This window comes from Prionailurus viverrinus, chromosome C1 (genome assembly GCF_022837055.1).
Source record: "Prionailurus viverrinus isolate Anna chromosome C1, UM_Priviv_1.0, whole genome shotgun sequence".
Taxonomy (NCBI): domain Eukaryota; kingdom Metazoa; phylum Chordata; class Mammalia; order Carnivora; family Felidae; genus Prionailurus; species Prionailurus viverrinus.
In genome coordinates, this window is record NC_062568.1 from 9,303,531 (window position 1) to 9,326,427 (window position 22,897).

Below are 22,897 nucleotides of genomic sequence, written 5' to 3' on the forward strand. Positions count from 1 at the left end.
CGTCCGCCCAAGTAGGGACACAGGGCAGCTGGGCCACGGAAAGCAAGTGTGTGGTGCTGAGCTGGGGCTGGGAAGGTCATCTGAAAGCTGGCTCACGGAGCCCGGGCGTTTCCGTGGTAGGGTAATTGAGACCGTGAGCCCCCAGGCCAGCCTGCTGGAGAAGGCGCGCGCCTCCGTTCGGATTCGGAAGGTCACGTTTCTTCGTGAAGGGCGCAGACTTCCCTTTGTGTTCCCGCAGCTCATCAGAACCGAGTGTCTGCGATTATCTTCAGCATGGCTGCCGAGTGGGTGATCAGCACCGGCCACGACAAGTGCGTCAGCTGGATGTGCACCCGCAGCGGGAACATGCTCGGGAGGCACTTCTTCACTTCCTGGGCTTCGTGTTTACAGTATCCTTCAGCGGGCGGGCCCTTCCCCTGCCCGGCGCCTCCTCGTCACGGCAGTTCGTTTCAAATCTGATCGTGAATTGGCGGTTGAGATCCAGAGAGAGTGAGCGATTCCTGCGTACTTCACATAAAATCCAAGAAGTTCTGTGTCCGCGTTTCTTTGGTATAGAGTTGGTTGGTTTACTAAAAATCATTATCAGATGAATTGCCGTTCTCTGCCGGGAAGTACTGTCTGTTTTTAATACAAAACCTTGGAAACCTAAAGCTCCTTCATCAACCCCTCTCACCCCCTCATTCCTTTGCATTTCAAGGTGAGAATAAAGACCTTTTTGTTGAATAAAGAAAAACGAAAAGGGGGTTGATCTTTTATTCGATCATTCGCAGACCCTGAAAGAATATAATAAGGATTTGTGACCCTGGAGTTCATAAATGGACTTAAGGGAGTTTTATAGTTGGTCGGCGTGTATGTGGAGGGGGTTCATAATCCATTTAATATTCTCAGAGATGCCTTAGGGTCCTCAGAACGCTAACAAATTGCTGCTTTCACAGTTTTCTACTACTGTCTGGAACTTGTTTCCTGTAGAATTTGCCCTTACAGGCGACCCGTGGCAGCGGTGTATCTCAGGGACGGTGCGCTCAAGGCTGTCAACAGGCAAATACCCCAGAGTAGTTCCTTTTCCAGAGTTGGATGTCTGGCGCGGTAAATCCCTTTTTTCCATGGAAAGCCTTTATGAAAAATGTTTGCTACAAATGAATGCACAGCATGAGGTCTTTAAAATAAGCATTCAAAGCAGTCCCATACATTTGAGATTCAGATAAGGGAAAAATACTTTGATTCGTCCTGTGCTAAGGAAGTGTTTCTGTCGTGGGTAGGCTTCTCATATGGATTGCAAGAAAATGGTGCAGAAGCACAAAGGCACAGCCCAGGCTGTGCTGTTCTTCTTGACCTGTGTTTTGGCACTGAAGCAATGGGCAGCCTGATGTGTTTTAAACTGCTGCTCGGCCACCGGTTTCTATGGCCATTAAGTGACCGAGAAAGTAGTGAGTTGCTGTCAATGGTTCGTGTATTTTTGAAATTTAAATTTACTGCTGTTCAAATAACTGCATTTTGGATGATTAAAACTCTCCACGGCGATTTAAAATGAATCATCCTCTGCACTTCAAGCTGTCTCATCCAGGCCAAAAGAAAGATGGGTTCGTGTCCGTATTTGCTACGAGTTTTACATTATTTCCAGAGATATTTCATAAATAGCCATTTTGTTCCAGTTCTTTCTTGCTGTTTTCATTATTGAGTGTTTTCCTTTTTGTACTTAATTACAGTTTGATTATGACTACTTGTTTTCATGTCTGTCTTCTCTGTCAGCTCTTATCTTTTTTTTTTTTTCAATACCCTAGAGTATTGGCTGGAATAGTAACAGGACCTCAGTGAATTCTTGTCAAATGAATATTAATTTTCCCAAGAATTCCACCTTGAAAAGCCTTTTTTTTTTTTTTTTTTTTTTTTAAATATGTGTTGCCCGAATTTCAGTTGGGTATTTCTTTGTCTCATAGTTTTAGGCTTGTGCTTACTTCCTTAAAGGGCACATTGTTCAATTTTACAACTTTCGGATGGATTGTGTTATATATCCTTGACTGCTTCTCCACAGATATGATTATGATACTCAGTATGCTTTTGTTGGCGATTACTCTGGGCAGATCACCCTGCTGAAGCTTGAACAGAACTCCTGTTCAGTTATTACAACCCTCAAAGGACATGAAGGTAGGCTGTGTGATCACCCACGGGTTCTTCACCTAATCTGGGCATCCGGATTTAGTTCTCGGCCCTGGGGCTTCGTGAATGATCAGCTCCTATGACCTGTCGGTTCCGGTTTGATTAGCCAGCTGTGGGATATAGATCTAAAAGAGTGAAGGCTAACTGTAAGTAGGCTCTTGGGCTGGGTTCCGTGTCGTCAAAACCCTGTCCAGATGGTTCATGTGGATAATACTGTCTATTTTGTTTGTTTTTTTAAATTAAATTATTTTCAGAAGATCTTTTAAAATTCGTATAAATGGTAAGACCTTTGGAAGAATGTTGGTTTTTTTTTTTTTTTTTTTTTTTTTTTTAATTTGTCAGTTTCTAGGGCACTGAACAAGAGCTGGGAGACAATACAATTAGGAGAGATGTCTGGGCTGTTCTGCTTCTGCTTGGTTAGCGACGGAGGGGAAAGAATGGGTGGGATTTTATCATTTCTACAGTGCGGTGAGTTGGTCAGGCTCTAGGAAGAGTTCTAAAACTCACTTGGCCATTTTGGGTAACAAATTAGACACTCGAGCACCGTCTGGTTTCAATGGAAGAATGGGGGATCTGTTGAAAGAACTAATGATGAACTTACTTATGAAAATAGTGTTTTAGGTATCCTCCGTTAAATACACTCTATACTCTGTGCTTTCTAGCGAATGTATTTGAGTGAAAATGAGTCTGTCAGATGGGGGATCTTGTAGAGCAAAGGGGGGTAAGTAAGTTAGAACGTATTCGGGCAGGAAGGCACAGCCCCTAAGGAAACCACTTGTGTTTATGACTAATGGTCTCATGGTCCCCAGGCTCCTGAGTGTTCTCTGGGTTGCTAAGGACAGACGGGGTTCTGGGGACTGCTTAGTAGTGTTTATAGCGAAGGACCATGTTTATCTGCTGTCAGGCCTCCAGTGAAGTGTACAGGGCACAGCATTAAATAGGGTCAGGAGTTATGCACAATTGTTCCCTGAAGCCAGTTTTGCAGAACGCTTCTTTTTTTCACTTATGCTAAGTCTCTGTGAGAAACTAGTTTCCGTTGTTTGCTTTTGAATGGGACTTCATCGGTTTTCTCTATACCTGCCAGAAGCGTTAACTTGGGTGACTGGCTCGGTTTTATTAAGTTTGTTGACAACTTTTTCTAGGCAAGCAGTAATCAATAGAACCACCGAGAGAGAAATCTGTTGAAAGAGAAAACTGTAGAAAGATTTCTCAAGGGTATCAAATTTGTTAAGTTTAGCCAATATAGAAGGCATAATTGTGTGCAGACCATTTTGTTTTCTGAGACCCTTAACTTAATTTCCTTACACATATGCATCTTGAGGTAAGACACCTGCAAGGCCCCGGCAACCTGGAATAATCTAGATATTTATCTTCCCTAAGTTGACCACAGTAATCTTCACTGTCTTTTCTCATTGAATATTGTCCGCTTTTATTTTTTCCCCTCAAAAGCTTTTTCTGAACTAACCCTTCATAAATATGTATCATTTTTTTTTTTTTTTTTGGTACAGAACAAAGAAAAATTCCTTGAACATCTTTGTGTTCAAAGTAGTTTGATGTACAACTGCAGATCACTGTCTTGTAACTCTGGGTGATAGGTGTGCCGTGTCTTCTCCGTGACTCGTGATAAAGTGTTGAAGGCCCTTTCGCACAACAAAGATACGGTTTTACTCGGGGGCTCAGCCGGGCCTAGTTCGGTCTGGCTGTTGAACGTGTATATGCAGGTGCAGGGCTGTACTTCACCTCTCCTCTTTCTCACCGTAGGTAGCATCGCCTGCCTCTGGTGGGACCCTATTCAGCGGTTACTCTTCTCGGGAGCCTCTGACAACAGCATCATCATGTGGGACATCGGAGGAAGGAAAGGCCGCACCCTGCTGCTGCAGGGCCACCAGTGCGTGACTGTTGGTGGGGGTGGGGAAAGAATCTGAGTGTGGGGGAGGCGGGGCAGTATTAGTATTCTGATACTCTGTTTTCCAAACTCCCATCTGTGAAGGCAGCCATATGCTGGGGCTCACTCTGTCCACTTTTAACTTGGACTGCTTTTCTGTTAGCCCTGCGTGTCTGGTGTTATAGACGCCCCCCCCCCCCAAAAAAAAAGAGCCCAGAGTCTTCTTCCTTCTTTGTCCAAAGAGCACTTGCCACCTGTCTGACCCAAGGAGTCACCCTCTTGAAATATCTGCTTAGGGCACAGGTGGGTTAAGGACTGCGGGTGAGAACTTTGGCCGGGGAAGCTTGCACAGAATGCCATGCTAAGCCAGTCTGGAACTGGATGCCTAACCGGTTTGGTTATTCTGAAAAGTAATGTGCGGGTGTGGTTTGACACAGGCCCCGTCACCTGAGCCATGATGTCGCATTACTCAGGTTCTTGCCTTCTAGTGTTCAGAGGAAGAGGACACTGGCCTTTCCTTTCCTCGCTCTCGGGTAGGCTGTTGCTGTCCACTGTAAGCAGAGTCGGGTTGCACAGTAGCCGAGGAACGATCCTTCACACAAGTCTGTAGGTCAGGAGATTGTTTCCGGGTTGGGTTCCAGTAAGGGCGTCACCCCTCCTTGCTCTTCGTTATGAACAAGTAGGTGAATCTTGCGCCCCCGAAAAGGAATGGACCACAGGGATTGGCCCAGAGGACTGTAGCCATCGTCTTCTCTGTGGCCTGCGATGCTGAATGACTGATTTGAAAGTAGTGTTTCTTTCGTGGAAACTCTGGTGCCGTATAGGAAGTTACAGAGTCATTACACATCATCTGACTAAAGTGTATGCCAGAGGCCACATTACCGTACCTGAAAGTGGCAAAATGCCGGTTGCTGGTTCCAACGAGGGGCGAGATTTGAGCCTGTGTTTTTCCACGTCGAGACAAGTGACCGATGTGTGTTGTTTGCAGTGACAGGGTGCAGTCCCTGTGTTACCTTCAGCTCACAAGGCAGCTCGTCTCCTGTTCGTCGGATGGCGGAATCGCAGTGTGGAACATGGACGTTAGCAGAGAGGAGGTAAGGCAACGAGCAAGACGAGGCTGATGTGGAAGGGCCCCCCCCCTCCCCCCCCTACAGGCTGGCTTCTTGGGTTCCCACCCTGCCGGCTGCCAGTGCTGACTAGCACAGCCCCGCTCTGCGCCCTCGTCCTCGTTGGTTGTCGCCTGACGGGCTCCCGCGTGTCACTTTGCACTGCACGCCTGCCCGTTAGAGGGTTTCCACGGTGACCGGCACTGCCCGCAGACTGCACGAAGGCTGTTTTCAGCCTGGAGACGGTCCCCGGTGCCGCTGGGCGCGAAGTGGGCGCCACAGCGTCCCTGTCAGTGGATGCTGGGAGAGGGATGCAGCAAGGTGCTTTTCGTCTCCCTGGGGAAGTATGTCACTGTTCTCTGCTTTTATTTTCTACCGGGTGGTGTCCACGTAGTGTTGTTTTCAGCAGACCTGAGTTCTGATTGGTTTGCGCGGCTAACGAGTTGTGGGGCCTCGTTTAGAGGAGTGTCGTCGTTTCTCTGTTCACTCTTCCGTGAAGTAGAGTCATCCGATGACACCTTCTAAAGCCGCTTCTGGTTCTTTAGACGGATACTCTGTCTAAACAAACTCGCTGTCTTTTTTTTTTTTTAATTGAGAAATAGTCAATGTATATCACTGTATTAGCTTCAGGGGTACAGTGTAGTGATTCGGCATTCGCACATATCGGGAACGATCACCGCACTGAGTCCGGTTAGCATCCGCCACCGCAGTTGCAAATCTTTGTTTCTTGTGACGAGAACTTGCGCGAGTCACCCTGTCAGTGACTTCAAAGTACTCAGCGCGGTTTCAGCCTCCTGGCTGTACCTCAACTCCCCAGGACTTGCTTCTTTGACAACCTGGAAGTTGGTACCTTTTGACCCCCGTCACCCATCGCACCCTCTCTCCACCAGCTCCTCTGGCAACCGCCAGTCTGTCCTCTCACCTGTGGGCAACTCTGTCTTTTTTTTCTATTTTAAACAATGCTGCAGTGAACATTCATGACCTCGTCATTGTATGATTGTTCAGCTGTTTCGTTCAGACAAATTTCTGAAAGTAGACCCTGCGGGACAGGAGATGTGTACGTTCTTAATGCTTTTTATGGATGTTGTCAGATGACTTCCAGGCAGGATTTCCATTCTCACGTCTGCCAGCGTGGGTATTACCTGTCTTTTCCAACCTGTGATGTAAGTAGCAGAAGAGCTGACTTTTTGTTGACTCAAAAGAGAAGATTTTAGAGTTGAGGGACCGAGGACTCCATTTCAACTTCAGAAACATTTACTGAGCCCCTCGAGGGTGGCTCTGATGCCTGGAAACGAGGGCTTGCCGCTCCTGCATGGCACTGCCTACTGCGTGGTGTGAGGTCACGTGGTTTGCTCAGGGCGCTGTCCTGTATCCAGCGCGGAGGCCCGTGTGCTGGGCCCCGTTGGTTGGGATGCCACCGTCCCACCGGATTCTGCGCGTGACTTGTACCACACGTGCCACAGAAGACGTAATCCGGGGGGTTCAGTTTATTAAAAAAACAGTCACGATGTGACTCATTTCCAGACTTTACGGCTACCATGCTCTCGATGTCTTCTTGCCTGCAAGAAGCTTGTAATCTCCTGAGGGAAACAGACTATCCCCGTAAGTAATAAAACGGAGTTCATAACGTGAAGTAGTGATTGTCACCTTTTTTAGTAAACTTGTGAGACCAAACAGAAAATCTTAAGAGTCGGCAAAATATTTTGGTAAGGCTTAAGCTGACTTGTTATTAATTATCTATAACGTTGGCATAATATTACATACAGTTTTCCTTGCAAAGATTTATTTTAACTGTGTTTTCCAGTAGCTGCTCTCGCGGGCATCAAGAGCGAACACCTAGCATACTGCTCAATTTCCTGGACTCTTGGCCCGTTGTATTTCAGTCTTATTCTGAGCGCACAGACCAGAGGCTGTGTTCCCGGGGTCGCGTGGGAGGGCGACGCCTGGGGCCAGTGCTGCCGGAGCGTCTTCTAAGAGCTCACCCACTTGGATTTCAGTCCACTATTCTCATCCTTGGCAAATTCTTTTAGAAAGAAGTAGTTAACAAAATAAAAACAGGATTCTCCCCTTCAAGGGTACACGGTTGTGGAGTTCATTTGTACGTCTAGGGAAAGAAAAGACATCGCCCAGGATGCTTCCTTTGTAGGCGCGTCTCTTTTCAGTCATTTGTGGAAGATTCCCCCCGATCACATGCATGCTGGCGGGTTCCACGTCACGCTCTGCAAGCTTCTCTCTCTCAGTAGTTGACAGTGTTGGTGGGGAAGCAAATTGGGTCAAAAAGATGCATTGTTTTTAGTAGTGTCTCTGTCTCTTTTTTTTTTTTTTTTTTAAACCAGCTGAGTATAGTGCAAAGGGAAACAGCCCACAGATACAGAAGGTTCTGGCCCTGGAGTTAGGGTTTGTACAATTTATAAGTCTTCCTTAGGCAGGGGCACACAGAATTAGTCCCAGATTCTCTAGCCCCACGCTGCTTGGAATTTCTTACTGAGTCACTGGGAAATACTGATTGGGGCAGGCTGAAAGGAGATTTGCCCCCTTGCTAGCTCGTAATTAGTGGGGCTCCTTTCTGGAAGTTGACCTGCAATATAAACGAGTAAGTAATAATTAGAATGAACCCACTTCAAAAGAGAACCTTATTTTAAACTAGTAGATCGCAGGATGTTCAATATGGTGCACATTAGTACCATGCAGATTATTGCAACAGTTGGTAATAGCTGCGTCGGGGATTATTCTCGTTACGTCGCGCCTTTTGTGCAGCACAGGCAGATGGAACAGGATGTAAGGAAGAGCGAAACAGTGCTTGATTAGCGTTCTCTTCTGCTCTTCTCAGGAAAGAAAAAAAAAATTCCCTTTAGAGAATAAGCACAGAACAGGATGGTTCCTGATAGCTTGGAGCATAGCACTGTATCCTATTAAAAGAAAGAAAGTTGCGGGTGCTTCTTACAACAAAACGCTCCAGAAAGCCTGTTTACTTCTGATTTTGTCTTTTGTGTGTCATCTGAAGTTTCGGAAAGCATACCTTTCTTCCCTGGAGCCCCTCTCCCCACCCCAGCTCAGTCAAGGAATGTTCTTTCCTAAGCCCCTGGACAGAATTGTATGTTCCTGAGGGTCAGGGCTCGGCTGGAGTGTGGCCACGCCCCAGAACCACGTGCGGAGAGCCTCACGTTCAAAGAGAGAAGACCCATTCGGGGATGCTGTGTCGAGTGCGGCGGGCGAGCTAGGGTGTCCTAGATGGCCAGCTACGCACTAGTCCCCTACGGCCGCTTTGCCCCCAGAGCCACGGTCTCTTTGCTCACACCGTGGCGGTGTCGCTGCTGCGTGTCTCCTCGGGTTGTGTTGAAAATCAGGTGGCGTCGGGCACAAGAATTACTTGGTGCCCCGCCCGGACTCCTGGGGCACTTGGGACGCCAGGCCCCATGCACGCGCTTCCCATGCGTGGACTCGCCCCCCTCCCCCACCTCAGGAGGCGGGTGCTCCTGCGGGGATATTGGATATTGCTGCTGTCAAGACATCCTGAGCTTTCTTCCACGGGTGTGTGGTGCCGCATGCGTCCCGGACCCGAGCCCAGGCAGCGGCACCTGCTTCCCCTCCCCGCGGACAGACATCACCATGCCGTGGGTGGCATGACCCGCCATGTCGCCCGTGTCCTCCCTCAGGGGCCTTGCTCCCGAGCAGTGTTCCCCAGCCACCGTACCCCCGCCCCCACTTCTGTTGATCACAGAAGCGGAAGAGGTAATTCTGCAGCAAGGCCATCCTCCTTCCCACGTGGGTGCACGTCTCTGTCACCCTTTTCTTCGCCTTCCCTTCTTTCCAGTATTTCTCCGGTTATCCAGAGAAACCTGTCTTCTGTCCGAGCCCACTTCGTGCTATTTGTGGTGCTCCCCACCCTCCAGAAAGTCCTTTGCAGAAGTTATTTCTTGCGACGTATCTAAAGTAAGAAACAGGAAAGCCCAAAGTCCTGAAGCAATAGGAAGCAAAAAAGGACGCAGAGACACTTGTTCTTAGCCCCCAGAAGTCCCGGCTTCAATCTTGGAGGCTCTCCGTCTTACTGACTGCTTTAGAAGGGTCGGTGGGGCCGGTGCAATGCGGGGTCCGCCATTCTCCCATCATGGTCTCCTCTCACCAGGTGTATTTTTCTGGAGTGTGCACTTTCTTTTTTTTTTTTTTTTTTTTTTTAATTTTTTTTTTTTCAACGTTTATTTATTTTTGGGACAGAGAGAGAGCATGAACGGGGGAGGGGCAGAGAGAGAGGGAGACACAGAATTGGAAACCGGCTCCAGGCTCTGAGCCATCAGCCCAGAGCCTGACGCGGGGCTCGAACTCAGGGACCGCGAGATCGTGACCTGGCTGAAGTCGGACGCTTAACCGACCGCGCCACCCAGGCGCCCCATGGAGTGTGCACTTTCAAGATCAAGAAAGAATCATTTTTTCGCAGTCTTTGGCCTGACAGAAATTCGTGTTCTCTCCTCTTTGTATCGCACATATGTAATGACAAGTGATTGAGGTTCATAAATGGCTTTTAACAGTTTCATCCTGTAATCGGGTACAATCTAATGGTTTGTCTAGAGCAGTACTTTCTAAGTTCTGGTTAAAGTGACATCAAGACTGTTAATCATCCTGTTTTAATAAAAATTCATTGGGGACCTGCTCTGGGACAGGCTGTCCATACATCAGGACGAGTAAGAGCAGTGAATGACAGGCTCATGGGGAGAAACGAGACGTGCATATAGGATTACAGTCCAGAGAGCACGGTGCTGGGGCAGAGGTGTGCCGACGGTGCGTGTGCCTGCGGGAGGGTAGCCGCTCATGGGAGCGGCTGGCAAATCTGCCTGACAGGAGCTGCCCCCGGAAGATGTGACCCCACAAGACTTCCCAGGTGGTCATCCCCCAGATTCTGCAAGAAGTGGGTTTTCGCTCAGTGGGATTTCGATATTCAGCAACTCTGGCACAGAAATCTACGAAGACATCCCTTAGGAGTTCCCAGTGAAAACTGAATTACCCCTTCCTGTCTACAGATTAAAAACCGGACAGTCCTGTAAACATTGCCAAGATGATAAAGATTACTGAACGCAGGTGGTATTGAATATGGCAACCGCTATGATGTACTGAGGAATTTTTTTTAAATTCCTTGTTGGCCAGCACCAACAAGGTCTAGAACTGTTGTATCAGTAACCTGAGAAATCCTAGTCAACATGGAGATGCTCTAATGGTGGCTTTGACTTTCTCCTCCCCCAGGCTCCTCAGTGGTTAGAGAGTGATTCTTGTCAGAAATGCGAGCAGCCCTTTTTCTGGAACATAAAACAGATGTGGGACACAAAGACACTGGGGTTGAGACAGGTGAGTAGCCAACGCTGAGTTGTTGCTAGGTTAATCGTGCATCTTGTTATTTGCGGTATTAGTCCGTCATTTTGTTTGGAATCCTGCTTCTTCCTGTAAACGCTGCGAACCCCTGTGTTTTTGATATCACGGTCTCTGTGTAACTCACAGCGAGTGGGACCTTTCCTGGGGCCAGCTGTGCTGTCGCTTTATTCTGCGTTGGAAAATCAGGAATGCACAAGAAAACACTGAGTGCCTCTTGCAGCTACACGAGAGATCCTTCAGTCTAGGAGAATTGCTTGTTAACGTCAGCATCCCATGCGAGCCAGGCACAGAATTAGAATGAAGCAGGTCATATGACTGGAAGCCTTATGCTTCTGCGGTTTGTTAAAGACATGTGACAGTTTGGCCCTCGTTGGAATACTCTGACACTAGGAATTTAAATTAGTCATAAATTGTCCCATATAAGTGTACCCGAACATTTTTACTAAACATGTTTCTGGTACTTTTTTTTTTTTCTAATTAAAGAAACATGTCCTGAATAGCCTATAGCTTTCTTTTTTTTTTTTTTTTTTTTTTAATTTTTTTTTTCAACGTTTATTTATTTTTGGGACAGAGAGAGAGCATGAACGGGGGAGGGGCAGAGAGAGAGGGAGACACAGAATCGGAAACAGGCTCCAGGCTCTGAGCCATCAGCCCAGAGCCCGATGCGGGGCTCGAACTCCCGGACCGCGAGATCGTGACCTGGCTGAAGTCGGACGCTTAACCGACTGTGCCACCCAGGCGCCCCCTGAATAGCCTATAGCTTTCAAAGATGCTCTTATCACTGAGTATTCATGTAATTCTAAAGTTCTACCAAAAAAAACATATTTCTACAGCAACCATGAAGGTAGTGCACAAAGATTGAATATGAATTTGTGCAGGTAAGTACAAAAGAATGCTGATTTTATTTCTTAGCACCTCTATGAGGGACTGGCCTAAAGTTTGTGTGTATTAATGAACTTTCTTTAATTTTACTTAGAAAACTACGCTGCCGCAAGGTCTAATATGAGACTGGCAGGTAACATGGGTGATTTTAGCACCTGGATAACATTCTGATGCTTTGAAATGGAATCTGAATTCCATCTTTGGCCTGTTTCCTACAACATGTGTCTGGTGGTAACAAGTGCGTTGTAACTGATGGGGGAGATAACCCCTCCTTCTACAGGAAACGTGAAGACATTAATTTCCATCTTATGAATGGAGAGAGGAAAGGTACAGGTCACTAAACCTTTAGTAGGAAGAGAATATGTCGAAGTTAATAATAACTGGTCTGTTTTGAATGTTCTCGAGCCTTATTTCCAGAATCACAGTTTGGAAGATTAAAAGAAATAGTAAAACATATGATTATGGATATTTATTTCTTAATGAGGGCACGTTACCTTATTTCAAAGCTTTTCTCTGACTGACGTAGGAATAGATTTTGTTTTTCCTCCGACACCTCTAGTCGTTTAAGCTCCTAAACGAACTTGAAGTTGGTTTTAGTAATGTCGTTTGTTGACATCCAGACAGATGATATGACTGAATCGAAAGCTGTATTTGACCAGTAAAGCAAGGAGATTTGGAATTCCTTGACAAGTGTCGAGATTGGCCCGTCTACCCCGCTCCCATCCCCCTCCCCCGAAGGGAAACCGGGAGCCCCGAAGCGGAAGCAAACGTTAACCTCCTCCTTTTCCTCCTCCCGGTCCCCCCCAAGCATCACTGCAGGAAGTGCGGGCAGGCTGTCTGCGGCAAGTGCAGCAGCAAGCGCTCCAGCTACCCCGTCATGGGCTTCGAGTTCCAAGTCCGCGTGTGTGATTCCTGCTACGACTCCATCAAAGACGAGGAGTGAGTGTTCGCGTGTCTCTGTCTTACTGTGCACCTGCAGGGGGAAGCAGTCTGAGAGATGTTCGCCCCTTCCCAGCTCCGTGAAGAGTTTCTGAGGAAGCCCGTCGGCCCTCGCCCTACGGCCCTAGGCAGATTTCTCCCAAACACCGTGGGAGTTGAGCAGTTGAGCAGAGGGACGTTCTCGAGCCCCCGCACCACGCAGGGCGGTGCGCAGGGTCAAGGCCACGCACGCACTGATGCGGTGGCTGAGCCGGTCCATCCCGTGCTCCAAGCTTTGCTCTCCTGTGCTTGGAAATTTAATTTTCTTTCCCTTACCTTTGAATCATCTTAGAAAGTTCTAGACTGGCAAACCGTGGCAGAGCCCCAAGTTGAAAGGCGAGTGCAGCATTGCTGGGGTCAGTTCGTTCCCGAGGAGACTGAGGCTGCGGGCGCAGGGGCAGAGTGAGAGCCAGCGCCCGAGGGCTGCTCCCGGTCGCAGAGAAGCTTCGACCCCTGCAGCCTCCCTGCCAGGGTCTTACCCACAGGACAGGATCTCATGCAGTGTAGTCCCTCTGTGTTATTTAAAAAAAAAAATAATAAATTTTAACGTATATTCATTTTTGAGAGACGGTGACAGAGCGTGAGTGGGGGAGGGGGAAAGAGAGAGGGAGACACAGAGTCCGAAGCAGGCTCCAGGCTCCGAGCGGTCGGCACAGAGCCCCACGCGGGGCTTGAACCCACGCACCGTGAGATCCTGACCCGAGCTGAAGTCAGACGCCCAACCGAGGTGCCCCTAGTTCCTCTGCCATTATTAAAAGTGCTTTTTTAGTGCCTAGGAATATATAAGCCTTCCCACTAAAACAATACATATCCATTATCTGGGGAGTTCTGCCAAACCTTCTATAGAACAGTCTTGCAGCTGATCGTGCCTTCTGTCATCCTTTAATTATAAACTTCACTGTAGGCACATTTTGAGGAGCAAATGTGGACACTATCATTGCGTTTCGTTTCCTTTATGTTGCTAAGAAGACGCTTTCCTTAGCTCTAGAAACAGCTGAGCTTTCAGTGGTCTCTTTTCTCTTGGTCAGTCGGACTTCTCTAGCAACCTTCCATGAAGGAAAGCATAACATTACCCACATGTCCATGGACGTTGCCAGGGGACTGATGGTGACCTGTGGGACCGACCGCATCGTAAAGGTAATCTGCCTGGTTGTCCCGACGAGCGTGTGCGTGCAGATGGCTCCGTGGTCGTGCCATGGACGGAAGACTTCTAGTCCGTCCCATTTCTGGTCGGCCGGCTCGCCTTCCCTTTTTATAAGCAGCCATGCCACCTGCAGCCAGTTGAAAACCCTGAGTAACAAGTCGCGTGTTTGTGAGTCCCCAGGCCCTTGGTGGTGGCTCCTTCCGGTGGTGTTTCCCTGTACCACATCCATCCTCGGGGTAGCTGGTGGGGCCTGGCACCCAGTGTGGCCATCTGCCCAGGGTTCCTGCCTCGCAGCTCCTCTGCGCCTTAGCCGACCCCTTAGCCGACCCCTGCCGCCGGTCGTCCTTCCCTTGCTGGTGGTCCTGGGATCCTGGACAGAAGGTTTCCTACTTGTAAGAAATAACCACACGTTGTTTCTTTCGATCCCTCGGTCACTGACACAGATACTAAAAGCTAGCGTTTTAGACTCAGTGCCACTCTGGAGTTGTGAAATCATGACACGCTTTATCTCTTAATTCTTCAGAATAGGGGCTTTCCCCAGTCGGCTTTTTATTAAAAATGAAAATAAATGTCTAGCAAACATTGTGATGGAATCTTCAGGTGACAGGATAGCGCTTACAAGCTTTTTTCACATTTTAGTGAGCGGTTTGTGTGCTTTTGTCACTGTAGATCTTGAGAAGGTTTTATAGCAGAAGAACGAGAGAGTGAGTTCCTTTGACCCCTTTTCCAGTTTAACAGCCGTTTGCAGCGTGAGCTCTGCTTTCGGAGCCCGTGACGAGCACTGCCTCGCTGGCGTCTTCTCTCTCTTGCAGATTTGGGACATGACGCCTGTGGTGGGCTGCAGTCTGGCAACTGGGTTTTCTCCGTGTTGATCCGGGAGCCGGGCGAGGCCTGCACCTTCCCAGAGGCGCCCTTCACCAAATGCAGCCGTTCCCCATGGCGCCACCGTCCCCGTCACGGGAATGGCCAGTAGCCGCCAAAACGACAAAGCAACATTTTTTTAAAAAAGAAAAACACGTCACCTGTGTTTGGGGGCACTTGTGGCACGACCTGTGGGGACGAACATGGAAAAAGTTGGTCGTAGTTGTTCCCCAAAGAGAGGAGTGACCTCGGTAAGGCTCCCTCGTGAACAGGGAGCTGGTGTGTGCTGAAGGAGCGACTGGGCAAATGCGAGTTTCAGAGGAAAAACTATTGAACAAAAGAGCGCCAATGCTTAGAACTTTGTTAAAGCAGTTCCGGGTGCAAGCCCCCTTCCGTCAGACTCGCGGGCCCTCCGCGGGCTTCGGTGGCTCTGTCGGCTTCGGTGGCTCTGTCGTCAGAGCAGGGAGCACGGGGAGGAGAACATGCTCTCTCCGTCTTGAGGGGCGCAGCAGGAGCTCAAGAGCCCAGAGGGCCCCTCCTTCCTTACTGTCCGCGTGGGAGGATCCTGTGCACTTAGTTCTGGACAAACTTCTGACGGATCCCTGTTCTGGGCAGGTAGGGCCGTTACCTGCCCTCGGTGTTTGGCACATTCGTTGCTTCCTCTTCCCAGACCGTATGCCACGGCCAACCTTCACGGTTGTTACTAAGCGAGCTGTAAAATTTCTAGATTAACCCGGGCAGCCCACCTTCTTCCCTTTCCCCCAGACGTGCTCTGAGGACAAAACGTATTTATGGTGCTGTTAACGTGGGAGTCACACGAGCCGCCTGACTGCCTCACTACAGTCAGAAACGACCAATGGAAAATGGAAAACCCCACCCAGCTACCAGCATGACTGCGAAGGGAAGTGATCGTTCTGTTCCACGGAACGGCGCAGTCCTCCGAAAAGACACATGTTCCAAGATGAGCCCCTGTGATATTGTGGCAATTTGATATACACCGCAGAAAAGAACTCCAGAGCTTTTTAAACTGTGTTGACTCTTTGCTGTGAGGAATATCGTTAATATTTCCTAGAAGGGAACGGGCAACCCAGAGCAGCAGTTGTTCACCAGGTCCTGCACGGTCATTCCTACCTTGTAAATCACGTTCATAACAACCAGCGAATTCTCTCGTGTCAAATGGCATTTTAAAAGTTTGTGGCCACTTAGTACCGGGATGGGGAAGAGGTGGGGAAGGGGGAGCCTGTCTTTTAATATTCCAGTATTTATTTCTTGGACTGTTTGTTTTTACAGTAGTACACGTACCTGTTCAGGTCTGTGCAAGTGAGCGGAGAGAGGCCCACTCTTCTGAAAGACAGATTTGAAAGTAGAGAGCAACAGTGTTTTTGTTAGTCTTACTGGTGGGTACTGATAAAAACTACTGCGTCACTGTGTTGGGATCATATCAAGACAGCGTGGTTGTTCTGAGCGATACCACGAAGGGACTAAATCTGTTTTTTCACAACGGCTGAGAGGGACTATAATGTTTAAGGCAGGCAGTTAAACTAAGATATCTTAATGGCCAAGTGACGCAAATAATAAGGAAAGGATTCTAGAATGATCTAGAATGATCTGCATTAAAAATTGACTTGCCTTCAGAAATACGACTGAAGGATTTTGTTGCTCCTTATAATTTTTGTGTTATATCACCTTTAATAACATTTCTTAAGCTCTTTACAAAACATATGATACTCACACAGCCTGGAAGAAAGCTTGAGGGGTGGGATCTTAAAGGGCAGCATTGAATGTTAGATTTCGTTCAGTTAATGGTCCAGCTCGTACAAAGGTGCTATCCTGGGGATTTCATGAAGTCCTGAAAGGAAAATAGTATATGATCTGTTTCTGGCCGTGTTAAAGAGTACTGAGCTGTGGTTCTGTTTGCCTTTAACTTCTGTCCAATGTGATTTTATCGTGTCCATGGTAGACAGCACAATATCACGCCGTAGCTTTCAGCCTTTTTTTTTTTTTTTTACTGTAAAAAATTCTTAATGGAAAACCTAGTGGAATATAAGGTTGTGAGAGCACCTGCTAAGGGGTTAAGCTAATATACACCAAGGAGGAAAGGCATATATAACAAAGAACTAGAGAGGGGTATCCAGAAAAGGAAGGAATGTTTCGATTGATTTCTGTCTCCATCAGAGCCTGTTAATCACTTTTCTTTTTAAAAACACACATGGCAGGCTTGTCTTGTCTCTACTACTTACTAGGGAGCAAATGGGGTAATATTTTTATAGAGGTGGGCAAAAATTATTTTCTCAATTCTGCTGACTGGGCACATAAGGAAAATACCGCTAGACTTCTAGTTATTGCCTTATTTTGACTGCGTTGCTCTTAAACAGGTCATTTAAAATAGTTCTTCAAGTAACAGTTTATGGTTTTTCCATTCCTGAATATTCACGCTAATTTCTACAAATAGGGATTAAAAAGTACAGAATGTTAGAGAAAATCCTCACGTTTAGATCTAGTTATGTATGTGATAAGGAAATGTCAATTCTTCATTCTAGATGTGTTCTAAAATTGCCCTTTTTAACGCAAATGATAGAAACACCGGCGTAGCATTAGCCGGAAACGTTATTCAGTACGCTGTAAATCTGTTTACTATGTCCTGCTTCTGTCCTGCTGCCTGGAGGATGTAAACAAAAAATAGTGCTCTCGAATGCATCACTTGGTTCTCTCCCTAAAGAATTCTGTTTGCTAGTACCTACATTTTTCAACTGTTGAAACTGGCCTGAATATGTAATAAATACCATAGTGACTCAGACCCAAGGAAATATTTTCTTAAATGAGTTTTCATTAAATTACTTTCTACTTCCGTTACTGGATCTGGTGTCTCCTAAAATGTAAGGAACCAGTTACTATTCATGATAAAGCATCTGCTCATTATCAGTGTGAGGTTTAACAAATAAGTAATACATGCTGTATTTATGCGAGTGTCTATTGCTTAATTGTTAATTGTGAGCAGATTATTTGAATGCCTACTCTATTTTCTGTAGTTTACTATACAGTAACTCTTTGAGTAAATTGAGGTTTAATTGTGCAACAAATTTATATTAGAATACAGTTTAAAGTGTTTTACTCTATAGCCTTTTTGACTGGGGAAGCAAAGGGCAATGTTGATTAGTACATTTTGTCTTGTACTAGCTACGTTTCTATAAGACATGGTGCCCTGTGTGTCCCAGAGAGTTAGAAAACTTTGTCCTTTGCTCCTGTTTGTGGGTTCTGTTTTTTTGTGTTATTTTTGAGAATATGCATACACAATAAAATGTTCCTTGCTTGTTACCCTGTTGCTTAATTTAGCTTTTGTTACAGTTGATCTGGACATAGGGCAATAATGCTACTTACTAGCACACTGCGCGCGCGTGCGGGGAGCTCTGTCTACGTTACGCTCTTTGATCTGCCAACATTCCCGAAGGGCGTTATTGTCCCTGCTTTACAGATGGGGAAACCAAGAAGATCCTGTCTGTCTGTCTGACTTGAAAGCACCTGCCTTCTCCATACCGCGTGCTCTGATGTGCTAGCGTGTAATGAGTGTGTCAGGTAAGCGTTAGGGGTTAGGTATCATCATCTCTTTTGAAGTTTGTGCGGCCTTGAAGTCCCATCGCTCAGCATATCTAGACTCCCTGGAGACACCGGCCTCCGTGCCCTAGTTCTCCACGTCAACAGCTCAGTTTTGCGAAGAAACAGCGTGGTTCAGACCCGAGAGAACTGATGAGTTGATTGAGAAACCAGCAAGGCATTCATTTACTGTGTTTTTTTCAAAGCAGTATACCTTTATTGAATAAATCATATGTAATAAAATAATATATAATAAAAAGGAATAAACAGAAAAGGAAAATAAAAAGATAACACCAAAAAGTCTAACAAAGATTTTTTTTAAAAGCCTCTGTCCTACCACTGCCCAGAGAAAACACGGTCAACCTTATGCTGTACGTCTTTCCAGTGTTGTTGTTTTTTTAAGTTTGTTTATTTTGAGAGCGAGAGTGCGTGCATGCGAGCAGGCGGGGGAGGGGCAGAGAGACAGGGAGACGGAATCCCAGGCAGGCTCTAGGCCATCAGCACAGAGTCCAACACGGGGCTCGAACTCACGAACGCAAGATCGTGATCTGAGCCGAAGTCAAGAGTCCTGACCCTTCACTGACCGGGCCACCCATTTTCAAGGGGCCATGCCATTTTCCCACCTGCTGTACTGTGTTACGGACAGCTTATTGTATCAAAAGCAGAGTCCCACGTTAGCCTTTTTACTTGCCGCACAGTTGGGGTGGACAGGCGCTCTGGGCCGTGGGACACGTGGGACACGCCCCGCGACTGCGGCCTAGGTGAGGCCGCGTGACCTGCCTCAGCTGGCAAAGTGCTTGCAGAAGCATGGGACTGCAGGTAAGCGGTTCAGCCCCCGTGGGTGGCCCACGGTGGTCGCAGAAGTACGTGTTGATGGAGAACGTCCCGTGGAGCCATTTGATGAGGGAAAAATAAATCCTTGTTCTAGTCCTCCGAGGTGGGGGGGGGGGGGTGCGCGTGTGCAGTGGAACATCGTCCAGCCTGGGCTGCAGTATCCCCCTTGTTCCATCATGCAGCTATTTAACCAATGTTTACCACGCTGAAGTTACGTTACGGATTTTTAGAATATAATTTTCATGAATACGCTATTTAAAAACTTTCAGGCACCTGGGTGGCTCCGTCAGTTGAGCATCTGACTTCAGCTCAGGTCATGATCTCGTGGTTCCTGAAGGTGAACCCTGCCTGGACTCTGTGCTGACAGCTCGGAGCCTGCTTCCTACATCCTACCCTCCCCCCCCCCCCCCCCACTGGCTCACTCTCAAAAAATAAAACATTAAAAAAAAAATACTAAACTGCATGCTTGTATGCTCGTTTTTGCCCACTTTTGCAAGTATTTTCCCAGGATAAATGCTTAAAAGTAGGAATTACTAGGTCAAAGAAGATGCATATATATTCTTTTAAGTTCACCTATTTTGAGAGAGAGAGCATGGGGGAGAGAGGCAGAAAGAGAGAGGGAAAGAGAGGGAATCCCGAGCAGGCTCCACGCTGTCAGCACAGAGCCTGACGTGGGGCTCAAACCCGCGAGACAGAAATCATGACCTGAGTGGAAACCGAGAGTTGGACACTTAACCTTGGCTGAGGCACCCGTGTGCCCCGAAAGAAGATGTAGATTTTAAGCTTTTTATGCTTCTTTTTTTAAGTTTGCTTATTTTGAGAGAGAGAGAGAGAGAGGAGGAGGGGCAGAGAGAGAATCCCAAGCAGGCTCTGAGCTGTCAGCGTGGAGCCCAACTTGGGGCTCGATCCCATGAACCATGAGCCCATGACCTGAGCAGAAATCAAGAGTTGGACACAACTGACTGAGCCACCCAGCCGCCCCGTTATTTTATTCCTATTGCTAATATCCTCACGCCATTGCCAACATTTGATTTTTTTTTCCCCTTTGAATAGGGAATAAAAATGTGTATCTTAGTGGCTTAATATGTGGAATTTCAGTTTGTTTACAATGAGAATTCTGTCTGCCAAGCAGACCATCTTTCTTTAGGACGGTCTAGTTAGAACCCACATCACCACTGAAGGCTGCTTAGCAGCCAAGGGCACAGAGGAAGAGAGATCGGCTGGGATGACTGTAATGCCATCACGACAAGCTGATGTCACGGCTGCTGGGGAGTCGACTGATCTCTTCGCACTGGGAAAGTAGAGACACCAGCCCGTTTTCGTTGCTGGCCTCTTTAGACTTCACCTAGCTTACCGTTATGTCAAAAGCATTCTCAGGCGGGTAGTTCAAGTACTTGATTTCCGGCCTTCCTCTCCTTGACTCTTCAGGCCCTGAGTCTCCTTGGCCATACCTGAGATCTCTCTAAATCTTTGCGCTGGGCATACAAACCATCCCTCAGGAGGCTCATTACATACTGGCCCATACGGTTTCTCATGAAAGCGGAAAAGCACATTCTGGGACCACCTTCAGGGTCATCTGTGGTATAAAGTGGGGCCTGGGACGATGCCCCAAGGCAAACCCGAGTGCAAAACTGAAGGTTCCAGCCCAGTGTGTCTGGCCTCAAAGCCCAGGCTCCTTTTGTCTTACCCCATCTGGCTCTTTCTGATTTGAAGACATTTTAGATCCTGAATTCGACATTCTGGAGAAGGAGTAATGGAAATTTCTTTACAGCATCAGCAGGGCAATGTGGCATATCTTCCCACAGCCTAGAGTTCAAGTGGAACTCTATAACAGATAACGACATCTAATATCTTGCTTCTGGAGTTCTATCAGCTATTAATCTATCAAATGGATCCCAACTTGCACATGTGTGCTGGAAACATGGGCAAGTTTGCAAACGCAAACCTCGGTACAAGCTTATGGGCTGTACCTTCAGAATGTATCCCAACATGGCCCCTTTGCATCACTGAGCTGCTATTGCCATGGTTCAGTCCAGGGTCATCTGGATGATTCCAGCAGCCTCCTAACCAGTCTCCCTGCTCCTGCCCCGGCCCCTGTCGGCCTGTTCCCGACACACTTGTTAAAACGTGACAGATTTTATCATGCCATTCCTGTGCCCAAAACCCTCACAGCTCTTCACTCAGTAGAAGCCCAGGTTCTAAGTCCAGGTCCCGTCATTCCTCCCCCGGTGTCTGTGTTCTTGCTTACTCCTATCCGCCCCCACAGTTCTTGCTTTCCTCCTCGTTTCTGTTGGGACGAGGAAGTTGCTCATACAATAGTCTTGAGCTCAGTGTCAGGCGCATAGTAGGCACTTAGCAAAGGAATGCCCGTATGTGTACAATTCAGGAATTATGTGCAAAAATGAAAAGGAACGTGTGTGAATCATCCTCGTGAGTTTGTGGTGGGGGATGGCTGTTCCCTCCACCACCCTCACCTGTACCCACCCCATCCCATCTACCTAGCCACTGTTCAGTTTCCAGAGGCTGAAAGGAGCAGATGGAGAAAAGTGTAGCGAGGGTATAGTGGATATACACACAAGGGGTGCGATGCGATGTGCTTGTCTTCCTAAAACATCAAGCACTCGTTCTGGGTGTCTGATCATCCTAAGGCCTACTTTAAGACAGCCTCCTTCACAGCTTCATGGTTGATGGGTGTAGGGGTTTTAAATATTTCTGTAAATTTATCGAGCAGTGGGACTTATGTTCCCTCCCCTTGAATCTGGGCCAAACTTAGTGACCCACTAATAGAATATGGCAGGGGCATCTGGGTGGCTCAGTCGGCTGAGCGTCTGACTTCAGTTCAGGTCATGAGCTCATAGTTCGTGAGTTCGAGCCCTGCATCGGACTCTCTGCTATTAGCACAGAGCCCACTTTGGATCCTCTGTCTCCCTCTATCTCTGCCCCTCCCCGTCTCTCTCTCTCTCTCTCTCTCTCTCTCTCAAGGATAAACATTAAAAAGAAAATATGTCAGAAGTGACTCCGCAATGTCTTAGGCTAGGTCAGAAAATGCCAAGCAGCATCTACCTGGTTCTCTGTGGGAAACCAGCCGCCTGAGGGGTTCTGGTCAGCAGCTGCACTGACCTTGCTGTGAGTGCGCCATCTTGGATGTTCAGCCCAGTTGAGCTTTCAGATGCCTGCAGACCCAGCCCACAGCTGTGAGAGGAGAGGCCCCGGGTGAGGCCCCAAGCTGTCCAGGTGAGCCCTTCCTGAATTTCTGACCCACCCAAATTCCAAACAAAATAAAATGGCTGTTTTAAGCTGCTAAGCTGTGGAATGGTTTGTTACATGGCAATGGTAACCTGAGCAGAGGGCCACCCACTGGACTCAACTCATCCGGGAGCCAAAGGGCAGAGCACAGCCCTTCCCCACCATCTCCAAGCAAGAGAAGTGATGTGAACACAAGGTGATATCCTACCAGTGAGCTTCTTCAGAAGCAAGTGATCTTTCCATAAGGGTACTCTAAGAGCCTATAGCCAATGGGTCACGGTCCTCATTATCCACTTCAGACTTCCTCCATGTTTCTGTCCACCAAGGCCACCCCCCTACCTCCTCTACAAGTTTTTATTTGAGCGTTTCCTTTTGGCCACATTGAATTTGGTTTGAACTAACCCAGTCTGGACTAAGCATATTAGATTCTTATTTTGGCCATATTTAAGGGTGCTCAATTTTTTCCACATTTCTGCCCATTATGTAGATGCAAGTTGTGTACCATGATTAGGGCACGGAAACTTCTGAGTTGTGGAAATTTTCAGCTTCCAAGCATTGATGTATATGATGTGTATTATTTCGTTTATAGTGCTTTTGTTGATGTAACGCCATTCATCGAAAGATTATCAAGGACTTCTATATAGGTACCGTTTGAGATTCCTAGAAGAACATCAGTGAACAAAACAGATCCTCATTCTGGTGGCGTTCGCATTCTTGCACAGGGAGGAGGGCGATACTCCATAAGCCTAGGGAAAAGACAAATTATGTAGCGTGTCAGAAGGTTATGAGTGCTATGGAGAAAAGAGAAAGCAGGCTACCGTGAGTGGGGCCAGTTTGCCAAATAGAGAGATC

At 47.4% G+C, this 22,897-nt stretch overlaps 1 protein-coding gene across 2 annotated transcripts in view; it reads left to right on the plus strand.

The window, feature by feature from the left end:
• WDFY1 (WD repeat and FYVE domain containing 1) overlaps positions 1-17,689 on the plus strand; it is a 46,146-nt gene extending 28,457 nt beyond the window's left edge. For both annotated transcript variants that reach the window (XM_047870082.1, XM_047870083.1), the window contains exons 5-12: positions 239-389; positions 2,033-2,145; positions 3,919-4,045; positions 5,031-5,136; positions 10,384-10,485; positions 12,200-12,330; positions 13,398-13,506; positions 14,326-17,689. In XM_047870082.1, the coding sequence (XP_047726038.1) occupies positions 239-389; positions 2,033-2,145; positions 3,919-4,045; positions 5,031-5,136; positions 10,384-10,485; positions 12,200-12,330; positions 13,398-13,506; positions 14,326-14,385 (899 nt within the window). In that variant the 3' untranslated portion in view covers positions 14,386-17,689. The remainder of the gene's footprint in view (positions 1-238; positions 390-2,032; positions 2,146-3,918; positions 4,046-5,030; positions 5,137-10,383; positions 10,486-12,199; positions 12,331-13,397; positions 13,507-14,325) is intronic.
• Positions 17,690-22,897: the final 5,208 nt, after the last annotated feature.